Raw genomic sequence first — 14,843 nt, 5'->3', positions numbered from 1 at the left:
TGGAAACACGCACTCGGCTCGATTTATGAGTTGTTGTGATGTTTATCAAAAAGGTTTGTGCAAAAGCACGTTTAATGTCAAAAAAAAAAACAAGCCACTGAATTCTCGTGTATTCTCATAGTGAAAGAAAGGCTGTGACTGATTTGATGTGGGGTGTTGGGGGCGGAATATGTGTGAAAATGAGAAGATCCTTCTAATAAGTAGATTCATTTAAGTTTACCATCAAAATGAACAGGAGTTGACAGGTTTGTCTACAAACCAATTTAAACAATGTTTGTGATTAACACCACTGATAAAGATCACACACCATTTGGTGGTTGCGGTGCCACAGAACCACCAGGTTTAGTATTATTTAAGACATGGCAACTAGTGGTTTATTGCTTTATTCCGGACGACGATAATTACAGCCATGATGATCACAATAGTAACATCATGTATATGACATTCAAGTAAACCGCTGGGAACCGCAAGGTTGGCAGTTCGAGTCCCGGCTGCTCCATGTCTCATGTCCAAGTGTCCCTGAGCAAGACACCTAACCCCTAATTGCTCCCCGGGCAAAAATGTAAATAGCCATGCGTTAAAAATGAATAAAAGCGTCAGCTAAATGACCTGTAATGTAACGTTATAAGAAATGTACAAAATTGAAAAAGATATATTTACATTAAAAATACATGTAAGGGTCCAATCCAGTTCATTTTCGTGCCAATAAAAGACAAACAAATTCAGACTTTTGTTTTTCTCTGTACATTCAAACAGAGCTGGGTGTTTTGTTGGCAATTCATGGAATTGCCACAACAGTCTTTCACCCAGACACGAGGAGACGTCGCAGGTCTTGGCTGAGGGACATATCCTCGCATGCATCACTTGGAGCGATGCAGACTCATCGTCTGGTTTCAGGCCGCTCGCCTGCACGCCGACATCTTCAGCGTCTGATTGTTGCACGCATGTCCTCATAAACATCATTGCCAGGGACGCGCTGCGGTTTCCTTGGTGTGCACATCTTCAACAACAGATGGGATTACACAATGAGTAGGATATTATTACATCATTATTATATCATTAACCTTGTTATTCGGTGTTCATCTTTGCATCAGGACAGTTTGTAAGACTCAGACAAAGAGGACTTGTGGTTTTATTTCAAGAAAAAACTACCCCCCCCTTGAATTTTTACTCAACGTGTTCATCGCAAAACAATTGTCACAAAATGAAAGCTAAAGTTTAGATTGTTTTCAACCCAAATGCATTGTCTTTGTGGTTGCTTGTCATATGGGTTGTCACACCGCCCATCAAAGTGTTGCGTTGAGGTGTTGCATGTGCAACCAGCGGGCACTGCTGAGTTGGAGTGTGCAGAACCTACGTTTGCCATCACCGTACCTCAGGTAGTGAATGTGTGGAGCCCAGTTGATTCGTCTACTATCGTTAGGCCTGTTCATTTGTTCTCTATGCTGCTTTATACGCCGGCTTTAAGAAACATTACATGTTATTGACGCTAATAAGTGCATTTCAACCATAAGGATACGAACTCCAAAGAACAAGAAACAAGAAAGTGCAATTTCATGGCTCATGATGCAGTGAGTTATGTATTTGTCAACTTGTCAGTGAAATTCAACTTTCAAATTTTATTCCGGCACTTTGCCTGGATTCGGCCCGTTAAAATAGCATTGTGACCACCATCCCCACGATGGGGTTGTCACCATGCGGCAGATAGTTCTTTATGGGTAATTACCTCTTTGTTAAGATTAGTCGTTGGAAAATGAGAGATACACATTTCAAGCTAACATTGTAAGCTTCAACTTAATGGAATAACCATTCAAAGATGTTTGGATGATGAGCGAGTCGCACTACAGTAAATAGTGTAACGCTGAAGAAACAAACACACACACACACACACATAGGTCAAAGCACACGGTACCTTGCGGATGATCCATATGAGGAAGCCTAAGATGAGCAACAGCAGGACGGCCCCACAGATCAAAAGCGACACCAGGGTCAGATTGTCGTTTGGCTCCTCACACCTCATCGTATCTGTTGTTAATGGAAAGTGTGTTCAGCCGCGACATGGAGAATGCTTTGCCCTTTTTGAACCAGTATTATATTGTCTGTGGCATCTTGGGGATTGTAAGTGATTTTACATTTGGGGTGAAATATCCTAGAACTATCAAAACATTGTTTTGGTAAAATTGCACAAATTCCATTCAAGAAGGAATTGCAATAAAGAACGTGTTAAAATAAATGTTTCTCTACCGGCCTCTACTGAATGTGCAATTATTTTGTTTTTCTCTTTTGTGTTTTTTTCACCTTTTTTTCTAAATTAGGTTTTCATGGAAGTCAAGTCAAAAACGGTTTCATTTGCAATGAAGCGAACAGGAGCCGTTTAATCAAATAAAAATCACCACGAAGCACTATGTGAAATCTTAATTCCCTGGATATAATTGTCTGTTAATACTTGAAGTATTGTGTGGCTGTCACCTCTGAAGCTAACTTACAGCTTCCTGCTTAAAATGAATTGTTGCACCATGTTGTAATGCAAACTCTATATTCTACTATATTCTTCTATATTTTGTGAGTACACGGGAACGGAGAGGCTCACCTGTCACCACCAGGAGCACCGACCCCTTTCCCAGCACCAGTTCAGTATTGTACTCGCACCAGTACGCTCCTGTGTCGTCCGAGGTCAGGTTTTTGATGATAATGTCGATGTCGGGGAATTCTCCAGTCAACTGAAGTCTGCCTGAGACTTCTGAGGCAATGGTTTCTTTTCTTGATTTGCCATGTACGTTCAAGATTTGGGCCTCACTCTTCCTCAGACTCAGGGACGTCTGGCCTCCTCCAGGAGGCCGGCAGCCGATGGTTACGTTTCCTCCAACATCTTTCCACTCCACTCCGCTGCTCCCTACAGACAGAAAAACAGCACCCATGTTGAATTGTCCTGTCTCGTCTCGCGTTGTATTTCACACGGCTTTACGCCTGCGTGTTTGATCCCTCGTTCGCGTGGTCAGTCTTACCTGGGCCGCTCAGGGCCGTGCAGCAGAGACAGAAGGTGGTCACCAGCTTCAAATGGAGAGCAGACATGCTGACTGTCACACGCATGAGTTGTAACTGTTTATAACCACACCACCGACGTGACCTACATCAAGGCGGCGATGTCATCACGCGGCGCAGAGGTGTTGTAATGTTTCGCGGCTCGTACGGGAAGTGTGGATGAACGAGTGAGTTCCCTTGTTGTTTTGAGAGCCTGCACTAGCGGAGGAGGTTCAAACGCGTCAGATGACAATCAGAGTGCGTTGAAGTCTGGTTCTATTGTCAGAAGTAGAGCTTTTAATTGAGTTGTCACAACGGTTAAACTCTTTAAAGTGTGTGTTGATAAATTAACAGCACAATGTACTTTATGTTTTAAAGATGAGTTCACGTTTAGATTAGATCACATATAGACGTTAATGAATACGATGCCGACAAATAACATGTTTTTGTACAAAGGAGGAGAAACCACCTCATTGGCTGCAGAATACACAGAATCACCTAATTAAACAGTTGTGCACACGGGTTCTTATAATTCTACGCAGACGGACACAAAGAAAAAATCTCAATCACAATCTCAGGGATGCGAAAGCTTTGTGGACATTAAACATGAAACAAGTCTCACCTGGACCACCGACGGAAGACAAAGGAATTTTTTGAGCTTCAACCAGACAACATACATGATTACGAATAACAGATTTTCAAAAATTTGTAAAAAACAGTTTTCATTTTGTCATTATGGGTTCTTGTGTGTAGACTGTTGAGGAAAATAATGAATTTAATCCATTTTGGAATAAGGCTGAAACATAACAAAATGTGTATGTGCATCTTTAAAAGAGAGTGTAAGAAACCTTTTTTGCTGAGGCATCAGGTTTCTACAAAAACATGTGAAACTGCGTGCGAGAATAAAATAATTTATGCAACACAATATTTTCCAGCTCTAATCTGAGCTGCAATAATATCACACATGGCATGAAATAGTTTATCATCCTGACAAAAAACAGATTATCCATCAAATATTTTTTCCTCCCATAACTGATAAAAGACATTAGATTGTTCATCAGATCTCCCTAAAGCATCAGACACAACGAGTAACATGAACATCCGACAACATAAACATGTTTTTGAGAGCTTGTCAATGCATATTCCTCACTGAAAGTAGGTAAAGGTTTAGCTTTTAGTCGTGCACAGAGGGCGGGAGACCTTTGATTTGCACTGTATGCATTGCCCTCTAGTGGCAGTCGTATTAACCATTCAGATAAAATACAGTTTGAGGCTAAAACTGCCAATAAGTGGAGTCTGCTGTGACTAAACTAGACTGAGCTTTTACAACATAGTTGAAATAGAGACATTCTGAAATTTATTTAAAATCATATGATGAGCCCATCTCAGCTCAATGAATCATCTAGAAGTTAAAACACTACAATAAATATATAGCATCGTTTTTTGCATCCCGACTGTTTCCCAAGGTACCCTCCCGTATATTCAGGACACAGTGAAATCATGTGTTTTGCTCACAAGGTTTTACAACGTAAGCCATAAGATGCCGACCATTGTCCTTCGAAGCAGGAGTGACCTGAACAACCTATTAAATTTTCACCTGAGAGAATTGTAAACATCAATCACATCAATAAAAGGCTTTCATTGTCTTTGGAGATCTATTCAAGAACCCCCCAACCTGCTCTTTCTGTCTTCCTCTGGGACAGATTTAAAAAGGTCCCTGTCATCCCCCTGCTCTTCCCTCCTTCAGTCTCATCCGGTTAAAGAGATATAACGTGAGCCGGCGCAGACACCGCCAGGAGGGCTTTTTTGCAACCCCCTTTGTTGCTACGGAAACGGCCTGTCCAGTGCTTCCTGTTCAGGGCTTCTGCTGGGCGGAAAGCGTTTTATATTTTTTTAGACTGCGAGACAATCCGGAGGCCAATTATCTCTTCACACGACAATATAATTACTTTGCTTGTGGTGCACAATGTCAGTAGAGAAAAGTATTTCTGCTAAGCATCCCATTAAAAGCGTATTCCTCATACAACTCTCCTGTCTCCTCAAGTGCTGAGTCAGTGCAGTGTGACCGAATGGGATCATTGATTGGCTGATTGCTTCGCCATGTCCCTCGGAGATGACTCACCTCGTCTTCTCCGCGCTCTCACATCCTTTTCCCCCTCAGGGAGGCTCCGGGGAACACACACGCCTCATCTGGAGTGCACGTGGCATCATGGCCCCGGTCGATACATGGAAGTTGCAAATGAGCGTGTGTGCTCAGACATTAATCACAGACATTGGTTCAAATGACCGGGCATATGGCTGAGGGGGAGGAAAATGGTAATCTCCCGTCTCTCTAGAAAGATTAGCAGGATGATCATGGGGGGGGCGGGGGGGGATCGACAGAATAGTCTGTTTCTAATGAGGTTTTACTGATGAGCTGTTGACCTGGAGAAAAGAGCAAACGGCAGGGTTGCATTTGTGTAGAGTGAAGTAGAAATTTTGAACCAAAAATGAGTCTTCTACCAATGAAAAAGCCACAGAGATCTTTTCTGAATGCTTGTCAAACCGCGCAGGACTTCCCCCGGTGGGTACGGCACTTAGCCAAAGACAAGCTTTCATTGACTGCCCTCCAACATATACTGGCGCGTCTCCAGGGCAGGAAGTTCTTTTCTTGATCTTAGGTGACCTCTGCATGCCTTTCGCGGCCGACGAGGGCTGAAGCACACCGCTGCTGCAAAATATATGGCGGAAAAGCCAACGGCGAGCTCGGGAAGAACACCAAACTAAACGTGGGGTCAGCTGGGGACCCGTGAACATAACCGCCGTTCCCAGTTATTTCTAAAGATTGGGTTATTGCTGCTGAAAGATCCTCCAGCTACACACAGAGTCAACAAAGCAGGCACTTGGTTAGAGGTCATAGAGTAAGAAATATTCACACAAAAAAAATCCTATCTGGGATTGAATTTCTACGATAATCACTCTTGTCTCAGTCGGTCTGGTAATTACAGCTGCTGTTATAAGATAAACAGGGAGGGGTATTCTGGCATCACTACGGCTGGAACAGCTGAATGGCTTACATGCATAAATGCACCACATAGAGGTGACCACATCTCAGATTTACTTTTTATGTCACAATGCAGACAGGATAAAAAGTCTCTCCAACAATTTGAAATACAATTTATTCATTAACAGAAAGTAACCAAAATAAATATGATCGCTTGCTCGTTTGTCATAATTCCCCAATCGTCACGCAGCTCAAATAAAGGAGGTCCAAGATACATTCCCCCAAAACTACGCGGTGTCTGAATATATGAAAAGAAAACAATTTTGTGTAAAGCACAAAAAACTTAAAAGCACTTCATGGAGTGCTGTCAAAGGTTTCATAAGTAACTTTATATCTTGATGAATCATTCACCATTTGGATCAGACTTTAAATGCAACTCCCTTTGTAGACCAGTCAGACTGCAAAGAGCTGAATATCTAGCCTGTGATGTCATGATAAGACCTCCTTTGGCAGAATAGGGGTGTGTGTAGGGGGAAGGGGGGGTCAGGGTTTTTGTGATTACTTTGGCTGGGCAGATCTCCAGCCAACCCGTCTCTGCTCTCGACAGCAGCAGTTCTGTCTTCATTCGACTGTACTAAATAATATTCAGCTGTGTGGTTCTATAACTATTCACACACAAGAAAAATCAAGCTTAAGAGTTTCTGTGACTACTTGCCTCAATCTACAGTATTTTAAAACAGATTCCTTCCAATCCCCAATATTTAGATTAGCTGTTTTTCTATTTGCACAACCAAATAAAAAGCCACCAGTCACAGCAAATTCATATCAATCTTTATTGTATTTAGAAATCCACGCATCAAATCCTTTTTATTATTTTTTCCTTTACCATGTACAAGAGGAGGAATGAGGGACAAGCTAAACGTCATGCCTTTCCCAGCAGGCGCGATGCACTACAGGATGGGCTGAAATGGAGGAGGAGGTGGAGGGGGGAGGGGGAGGACGGGCGGGAGGGCAAGAGAGATACATAAAGTGCTTTTGTCAACAGTTTTCTTATTTTAATAGAAAAAAGGATCAAAACAAAAGGTTTGAGGGTGGAGGGAAAGGACGAGGGGGTCCACGGACGTGACGGCGGAGAGTGCATGAGAAGTAAGGACGAAGGTGACGAGTCGATGAGGAGGAAGAGAGTGGTAGGGGTATTTATCTTTTAAAAAATAAAAAAAGCGTTCCAATGAAAAACAAAGACAAAAAAAAAAAAAAACAGGTGGTCTCAACCCAGGATGAGGCTGGACTTGCCACCGGGTGGGTTTCTCCGGCCGCCCGCGGCAGCGTTGGCATCTCCCGACGGGGCGGAGGGCTGTGGCGAGTCCTTCAGCTGCTCGGGCTCCTCTTGCTCCGCCTCCGCGTTGTCCGGGGACTCTGCGGGTCGATTCAGAGACAGGACAGAGTGTGTGTGGTGAAACCAACTGAGCAACTGCACTGCAGATGTAAAGGAACCACAGAGCTGGAGCGGCGGGCTCTCCATGTCCATTAGAGCCCAAATCACTGTTGGATTTGCAAACTCAAGGAGGAGCTTAACAACTTAAATGTCACAAATAAGGTCAACATTGATTTTGAAAATCTTCTAAGCATGACGGACACTTAAATATTCAGAGCTCGACACTGAAGCGAGTGGTGCCGTTGCTGTGACAACTGCTTAAATGTTTTAGAACATTTGGTGCTGCAGATTTCAGGACTAGAGAGAGGGTTCAATGTGGATCCAGAAGCTCACATAGTCCAAGTCTGCATGTCAGATTTACTCAGCTCTTTGTACCTGTTCATCAAACATGCACCAGAATGGAGATGACGTGTGCATAATTCAGTGAGAGTGTTTGCAATGCGCAACTTTCTCCCCATCTTATTAAAGGGAGAATCTTGCAAATAATTGGAGGCAAAGTGCTAACAGAGGGTCGTAATACACCTCTGGGAGTAGTATTTTTTTTTTGGCAAATGAGTTGGATTACATCCAATCTAAACATTTGTTAATAAATGTAACTACCTCGTCATTTATTTTCTGAGATTAGTGAGGTCATAGAAACCCCACCTCTGCCCTAGGCCTATAAACCTGTCTTCACTGGTGGCGTTTTCATAAATAATAAATCAGACGCACACATTTGTGCCACGGCATTGTCGGCTCTTTGTTCCACTCACGTCCGCCCTTCTCTCTGTGAATGATGCGCTTTCTAAAGCAACATGTCAAGAAGCAGATTAACTTTACTATGTTGATAAACTGCTTGAAGTCTGTAATATTTCTACCATAATAAACATTTCAAAAGCATACGCGCTGCAATAACATTTGAAAACCAGACAAATAAGTGAGCTTTTATTTTCTCAACACTCAACCCTCCATTATCTCTCACCAACCTCCACCTGGAGGTTAATAAAAAGCTTTTCTTACTAAGTGAAGCCTGCCATCAAAGAACAGCTGCCTGACTACAGAGCATCGAGCCATCATGACAGGGAAAAACCACATCAAAGACATCATGGGATGTTGACTTAGAAAAGGAGAACATTCGAACTGTATCTTTAAAGGGAAAAAAAGGTAACGGGTGCCAGCAGCACACGGGACGCCACATAGTTTGCGGCAGTGAAAGTGGAGTTGGCTGAACTATTAAAAGTGAACCGTGGTGCCGTTGATTGAATAATCAAAGTCATGCACTGCTGTTTAGACAGAGAAACACCTAAAAAGGCCTATTTTTAACAGCTCAAGAGTTTGGGATACTTACCAGCAGATGCTGGTTCTTGGCCATTTTCAACCTACGATGGAAAGCAAGACAAAAGTCATCAGATATCCTCAATGACACTCAAGGACACTCTTTTGCTTCTTTATGAAAATGTCTTGTTGTTATCCGAATCATTTGACTCCATGAAAGAGGTAGTGGATTGTATCTAGTAACAGTTAAGAGGAGATCCGGATCACATTTCATCCTGTTACTGTTATTTTCCTTGATAGTGGTCGTTATTATAAAGTCCCCTCTATTTGTGTTAATGAAACAAACTTGGCCTTAGCTGTCCTAATTATTTGTTACACAAAGCAAACAGAAAAAGATTTATCACCTCAGGATAACGCCACAATATTCACTGTTACTGAAGAACCATCGAAATATAAGCGATTGATTTCTCCGTGTGTCATTAACTCTTCTGTCAATTCACATTCTGTTGCACGGCCTTGTTCTACTTCTAGAAAATCCTACCCACCAGGAAGTGAAGACGAGCACATTCCCAGATGAAGAATTAAACCTCCCCAGGGATTACAAATCACATCGATCAAGCAACATCCTGGGTGATTTTCAAATAGACGGATTAAGTCGTCCACCCCCCCATGAGTTCTCCACTGAACCGTTTAGAATCCCACTTTATCCATGACTGTGTCCTGTTCCCGCCCCCCCCCACACCTCGGCGGCGTCTATGTTTTGGAAACAGCGGTACCTCTCGTCTCTGGTTCCACACCATGGCGGCCCCCGAGTTGTGGATGGTGGTCAGTTCCGGCTCGGGGTTCTTGGGGAAGAGAAGAGGCTGCTGGCATCGCCTCAGCGGGGCTGACGGCTCCCCGCACAGGGTCCCTGCTGCTTCCCCGGCTGGGGAGGCAAGAGACAGAGAAACGGTAAACATCAGCAAAGCCGATTGGGCGTCTGCAACGGACCCAGAAACACAGTGGAACACGACACGCTAAAACCCACACAACCCCGTAGCGCCTGTAGTCTCCTTTAGCAGAAAAGGGATTAAAATCCCGGCGTTTGGCACACGGTGGACAACCAAAGCCACATACGGTGACCGCCTGGCTCCCGCCCGGTGGGGACAGACGGTCTTTGTCATGGAGGGTCGGAGGGGGGGGGGATGACAACGGCCGCTGAAGAAGCAGGGGAGGGGCCATCGTTGTTAATGGACTGAAGTGAATCAGCACTGTTGAGAGCCTCAGTTGCTCAACAAGACCTCGTTCATCTCTGGCTCCACATTTATGAGTCACATCAAACGGCAGACGATTGAGCCGGATTCACTGGACGGATGCATTAATTAATCATCGCTGCAACACACATCCGTCCACTTAAACCTTATGGATCCCCCGGGTCTGAGACATAAATGCATGTTGACGCTAACCTCGTTGGACTAACAAGCTTGAATGCTGCTGCTGGTCCCCGATCACAATGATCCTCGGGCGGAACGTCGCTGAGGGCTTCGAGCAGACTAACAGCTTTGGCTTCTGAAAACCCTCAAATCCTGACAAGCAACCTGCCAAAGGCTGTGGCCAACACTGGGCTTATATGTCAGCATGAACATGACATCAGCACACTCCTACAGTGGCACTGAAAACTTAACGCTCGTCAGAAGATTAAAAAAAACAAACAAAAAAAAACCTGGGTGAGCTTTTCCCAGATAAGGGGCGCATTATGAAGTTAAATCACAAGAATGACACTTTCTCTTAGTGATCAAGTTTGGTTTGGAGGAGGACGACTATTTAAGATGATAAGTTGGTGAAAGGGAAGTAGCAGGTGGCTCCGCACATACGCGTACTGTTGTAAGTGTAAGATAAAATGCTAAAAAGCATCGTCCTAGCTGTGCTAGTGTACCCAATGTTGTTGCGTGATATCAGATTATAAAAAGACTAGACGAACAGCTGCGCCATGTTGAAAGCTTGGATACGTACTGCAGGACAGTCTTCATGCTTAAAACGGATCTAGTGGGGACGGCCTGGTCATCTCCGCGAGGAGTTCACAGGGAGGCCAGACAGATCGCACAATGCTTTCAAAAGCGGTTATAGTAATAAAGGGTACTCATTCAGCCAGAAACCATTATCCTCGTCCAGTTGTATCCGTTTAAGTGGGAAAACGATGAGAAGGCTCCCATGAACTCGACCTAGACCCAAGCGAAACAATGCGAGCAGGAAGAGGCCGTTACTGTCAGCAGCTGCTGTCCATAAAGGTCAGAGGCTGAACTAATGATTTTAGGGTGAATTCTTCATTGTCCACACGTCCCGAGCACATGATACACCATGTAAACAGTTTCCCACAGAGTGACCAGTGTGGAGGCATGTGACCGCTGGCTTGTGAGTAACTTCACAGTCTCGAGCAGAAATGGGATCCAAGTGCTGGGGGGGATCGAATGTTCCTCTTTCTGCACACCGGCTGTAGGCGGGTACATATTCAAGCCTTAATTCCATTCAATAAGGATGGTGCATACTTAAGATGAAGATTAACTAAGAAATTTGGCTAAAAGCGTTACCTAGACGACTATTAACACGCTGGTTGCCAGGTGTCCGACTGCGTTCATTTTTCAATCATGCCTCAGTGGCTGAATGTTTGCAGTGACGTGACATTTTATACATCAGTTAAATTGCCATTGACGGGTTTTTCGTTCCCTACTGCTGCATCTGTCCGCCTCTTCTCGTGTACCCAAGATAAAAAAAGGCCGTGGTGTCTATAAAAGGCCACACATTTCACCAATTGACACATTTTTAAACTGACCTAGTTCTTTCCGTTGAGGGCTGATCCTCATCCCCATCCGACAAAGCCTAGCTTCAAATTACCCTTATCCCAGTACTCCGCAGCTATTGGCCGTTTCACTGGTGGGATGTTCTTTCTGACAACCCAAATGGAAAAAAAAAATACTTGGTAACACTCTAGTTTGTAGCTTTTCCACACGCAGAATTAAGTCCATGGTTTTATTCCTGGTGCCAAACTCAAACAAGTGTTTGAATCTAAACCCTGTTGTTTCAGCCCTTTGGTACGGTCACATGGAAACTTAATCAAGATGCGGCAAGAAAGGGATCTTAGACTGAGTTACTGGGTGGATTGTTCCTCCGATGAGCATGAGGATCTTCAGGTTCTGCAAAGATGTTGGAGGCCATCTTGTCCTTGCGGGGAGTTGAGTTGTCGTCTGCGCCGAAGGAGATGCTGGAAGTCCCACCGGGCGGCCGTAGTACCCTACAGAGCAACAAATAAGCCATAGCAATATAAATTTAAAATGACATTGTCCTAAATAGTGGGAGATGGTGGTACAAACTAAAACCCAAGGCCTTCATGTCACATGCCACACATCAGCTGAAAAAAAATAAAATAATAAATAGTCAAAATATAACATCAGGATGCCTCAAGCTTCTTGCAGCTTTCTGCACACCACCCGAACCCTTTCATAAACATGCCAGACACACAGAAACGCTCCGGCTACCAGCAAGGTCTCCGCTCTCTAAGCCCCGGCTGTCGGCCTGTCAGACGGACAATCTCTGCCCTGCAGCTGACTGCAGTCACATATAATCAAAGAGGGGAGCTGGCTGGCCGCTGACTCTCCTCGCCGCAGATTCCTTTGCAGTGACACGGAAGGGTTGTGGCCGGCGGTTCCTGCGTCGCACTACGGTGTCGTTATTCAACAAGTACATCAAGCGTGACGCCCCTTCTGGGTCGACATCACGCAATAGAGGTGACAAGTCTGATGTGCCCACTGCTAATATACACGGACCGTTCTAGAACAGCGTGGATGCCACGGAGGGCCAAACAGACCACCGACATTCCTACCACCACGAGCTGAACAAAAGCGACCCGATAAGGAGTGAGGAAACGGCCTTTTCCTCGCAGCGCTGAAGGACGGTCGGGGCGGACGGAGGAAACGGGTGCGTTTGTGTCGGCCCCTCCCTCTTTATTTCCAGCAAACTCTCCTCTCCTCAGAGTCCCTGAAGCCACCAGCTGACACGCCGAGCAGCTGTCCGTCCGAGGGCCAGGGAGGGCAGATGGGAGTCCAAAAAAACACACACACACACAGCCTACTGGGCTCTCAAAGCAAGACAACAAAGAAAGCCACTGCATCGGCGTGAATTTTTCATTAGAGAAGAAAATCAATTCCCGTACACACACACACACACACACTCGTTGGGACTGTGACATTAATGCCTAAACCAGACTTCACCTCCCGGCCAGCCAGCGAGGATGAGCTCATGCTTTCCACATGGATTGCGATTGGGGGGGGGGGGGGGGGATTGGAAATGGTGGGGGGGGGGGGGCTTTTAGCCGTGCCTAGCAGCGGACCCCACCCTAGAATGAAACTGTAAATAATATCAACGAAACGGCACGGTTTAGAGGGTGGCATGTCGGGCCGGTGTGGAGCTGGGGCAGATGTGGCTGAGCTCCAAAAAAGGCCCAGAGATGGTTCTGCCTGATCAGGACGGCTGGGAGGCTTTCGATGGCCTACTAAGATTATTTTTTTTATAGCTTAATTCTGCCCAAGAATGTGCCGCACGGATCCGAGCTAGCATCGGAAGGGACCAGCGACTCGTAACAAAAAAAAAACGAATAAAAAAGGAGCAATCGGGAAGAGCTAAGGGAAGATTTACAGGCTTAGCCGGCGCAGAGCCCCCACCCAAGGCCCCACATCATCCGAAAACACAGCGGGCGACTGCACCACGCTGCACGGGCCGACCGAGGGGCAAAGACTAACAATCAGGTGTTTTAGTCAAACAGTCATGACCCGTTATCGAGACAGCGGTAAATTAAAAGATGCATTCCTGCCCCCTCCGCATCGTTTCCACAGCTAAAAGGGGCCCGGGGTGCAACCAGGCGAGACGCATCACTTACTGGAGACCCGAGGCTGCGTGCCTGGGCGATGAGTGGCCCTTTCACAGTGCAACCCCCCCACACACAAACACGAATGAAGGGATTTAACACATTTCGTCCGCCAGACGATGAGGCGTGGATGAACTACACATGGAGAGCATCCAAGTTTCTCCCAAACTTCCACTCGTCCAATCCAACAATGCCGGCGATCAACGACTCCGTCTGCTATCACTTATTTCACATTATGGGTACAGAGAGATTTAAACGTTACACTTTTATTTTTACTTGTATTGAGGAAAAACACTGCTATGCAGCGTTAGCAGATTGGGTCGATTAGCATCCAGCGACTCCGAAGAAAAGCACATTTCCCCGCAGGAGAGGAGCTAGCTGGGACTCGAACGACCGCAAAAAGTTATTTGGCGTGAAAACCAGGCGGGTTACGGTTGGGTAACGGCGGCTCCCACCGTGCCTCCCCCTCCCCGCTCAAGCCCGCGTGTCTAGTTTACGCATTTCTACCAAAAAAAAGGTCCCAGACAGGCTAACTTGGCGTAAGCTAAACCAGCATCCGTCGGGCAATAAGATTAACTCAATTAGCGAGACTCCGTGACAGTTTCGCTAAAACCCAGCAGACCGGCGGGCCGACGTCAGGCGGCCGTCGGGCGGCCGCAGCGAGGAGGCGTTTGCTAGCTGCGGGGCTCGTCCGCATCACGCTTCTTTTGTTCCTCCGCGCACAGGTTTTTTTTTCAGCTGTTTTCTCTTCACATTTGTTACCTGGAACTGCTTTTAGAGCCCGGTTCCATTCCTTTATAGGTGGTTGTCGTCGTCATCTTTCACAAAGTATGTGGACGCCTCGGCAGCGAGTAACGGTCAACGAGAAACTACGGAGAAGAAAAAAAAATAAGGCCGTCAGTCCTCCTCGTTCCCCGCAGAGCAGCGACGGGATGTAGACTCCACCCGACACTGAAGAGCGCAACGGCGACCAGATCCGCTGGTTCTGCGGTGCCAGCCCAGGGAGGCCCAGCCCACCGGCGTTCGGCCCGCTCTGATTGGATGGGGCGCCACATAACTCATCTCTCATTGGACAGAACCTCTGCCATCAACCTCTCCTTGTTGGTGGCAGCTTCTCGGCATCACGTCTGCCGTCAGACAGTTGCGTCCACATCCCCGAGGCATTTTTGTATCTAATCTATTAGTATTGATCGTAAAAATCAGCTAATTATGTCAAACTGCAATGCATGGGGAAAGAAAAACTCTCCTGGGTC

General features: G+C 45.7%; 2 protein-coding genes across 2 annotated transcripts; both read right to left on the bottom strand.

Moving 5' to 3' along the window:
• Positions 1 to 367: 367 nt before the first annotated feature.
• Positions 368 to 3,220, bottom strand: LOC120827980 (uncharacterized). The gene is made up of 4 exons (XM_078083870.1): positions 3,006 to 3,220; positions 2,591 to 2,893; positions 1,913 to 2,025; positions 368 to 1,000 (listed from the first exon to the last, which is right to left on the bottom strand). Exons 1-4 carry the CDS (start codon positions 3,088 to 3,090, stop codon positions 923 to 925), a joined length of 579 nt encoding a protein of 192 aa, XP_077939996.1. The 5' UTR covers positions 3,091 to 3,220; the 3' UTR covers positions 368 to 922.
• A 3,593-nt stretch (positions 3,221 to 6,813) lies between these two features.
• LOC120827984 (jupiter microtubule associated homolog 1) lies at positions 6,814 to 14,613 on the bottom strand. The gene is made up of 5 exons (XM_040191237.2): positions 14,353 to 14,613; positions 11,822 to 11,961; positions 9,470 to 9,618; positions 8,767 to 8,797; positions 6,814 to 7,420 (listed from the first exon to the last, which is right to left on the bottom strand). Exons 1-5 carry the CDS (start codon positions 14,406 to 14,408, stop codon positions 7,272 to 7,274), a joined length of 525 nt encoding a protein of 174 aa, XP_040047171.2. The 5' UTR covers positions 14,409 to 14,613; the 3' UTR covers positions 6,814 to 7,271.
• Positions 14,614 to 14,843: the final 230 nt, after the last annotated feature.

The sequence above is a fragment of the Gasterosteus aculeatus genome, chromosome 11, assembly GCF_964276395.1.
Source record: "Gasterosteus aculeatus chromosome 11, fGasAcu3.hap1.1, whole genome shotgun sequence".
Classification (NCBI taxonomy): Eukaryota; Metazoa; Chordata; class Actinopteri; order Perciformes; family Gasterosteidae; genus Gasterosteus; species Gasterosteus aculeatus.
The sequence above is the reverse complement of the archived record's forward strand: the minus strand, read 5'-3'. Positions and strand labels throughout refer to the sequence as shown.

Bases quoted from the DNA above. Each gene is read 5' to 3' on its own strand.
- LOC120827984 (XM_040191237.2), bottom strand. From the start codon at position 14,408: ATGACGACGACAACCACCTATAAAGGAATGGAACCGGGCTCTAAAAGC. The intron at 9,619-11,821 runs GTAACTCAGTCT...TTGCCTCCCCAG, and splicing joins TCGGAGGAACAATCCACCCA to CCGGGGAAGCAGCAGGGACC. The intron at 8,798-9,469 runs GTACCGCTGTTT...TTTCCATCGTAG, and splicing joins TGTGGAACCAGAGACGAGAG to GTTGAAAATGGCCAAGAACC.
- LOC120827980 (XM_078083870.1), bottom strand. From the start codon at position 3,090: ATGCGTGTGACAGTCAGCATGTCTGCTCTCCATTTGAAGCTGGTGACC. The intron at 2,026-2,590 runs GTGAGCCTCTCC...CATTAACAACAG, and splicing joins GGTGCTCCTGGTGGTGACAG to ATACGATGAGGTGTGAGGAG. The intron at 1,001-1,912 runs GTACCGTGTGCT...CTGTTGTTGAAG, and splicing joins TCATATGGATCATCCGCAAG to ATGTGCACACCAAGGAAACC.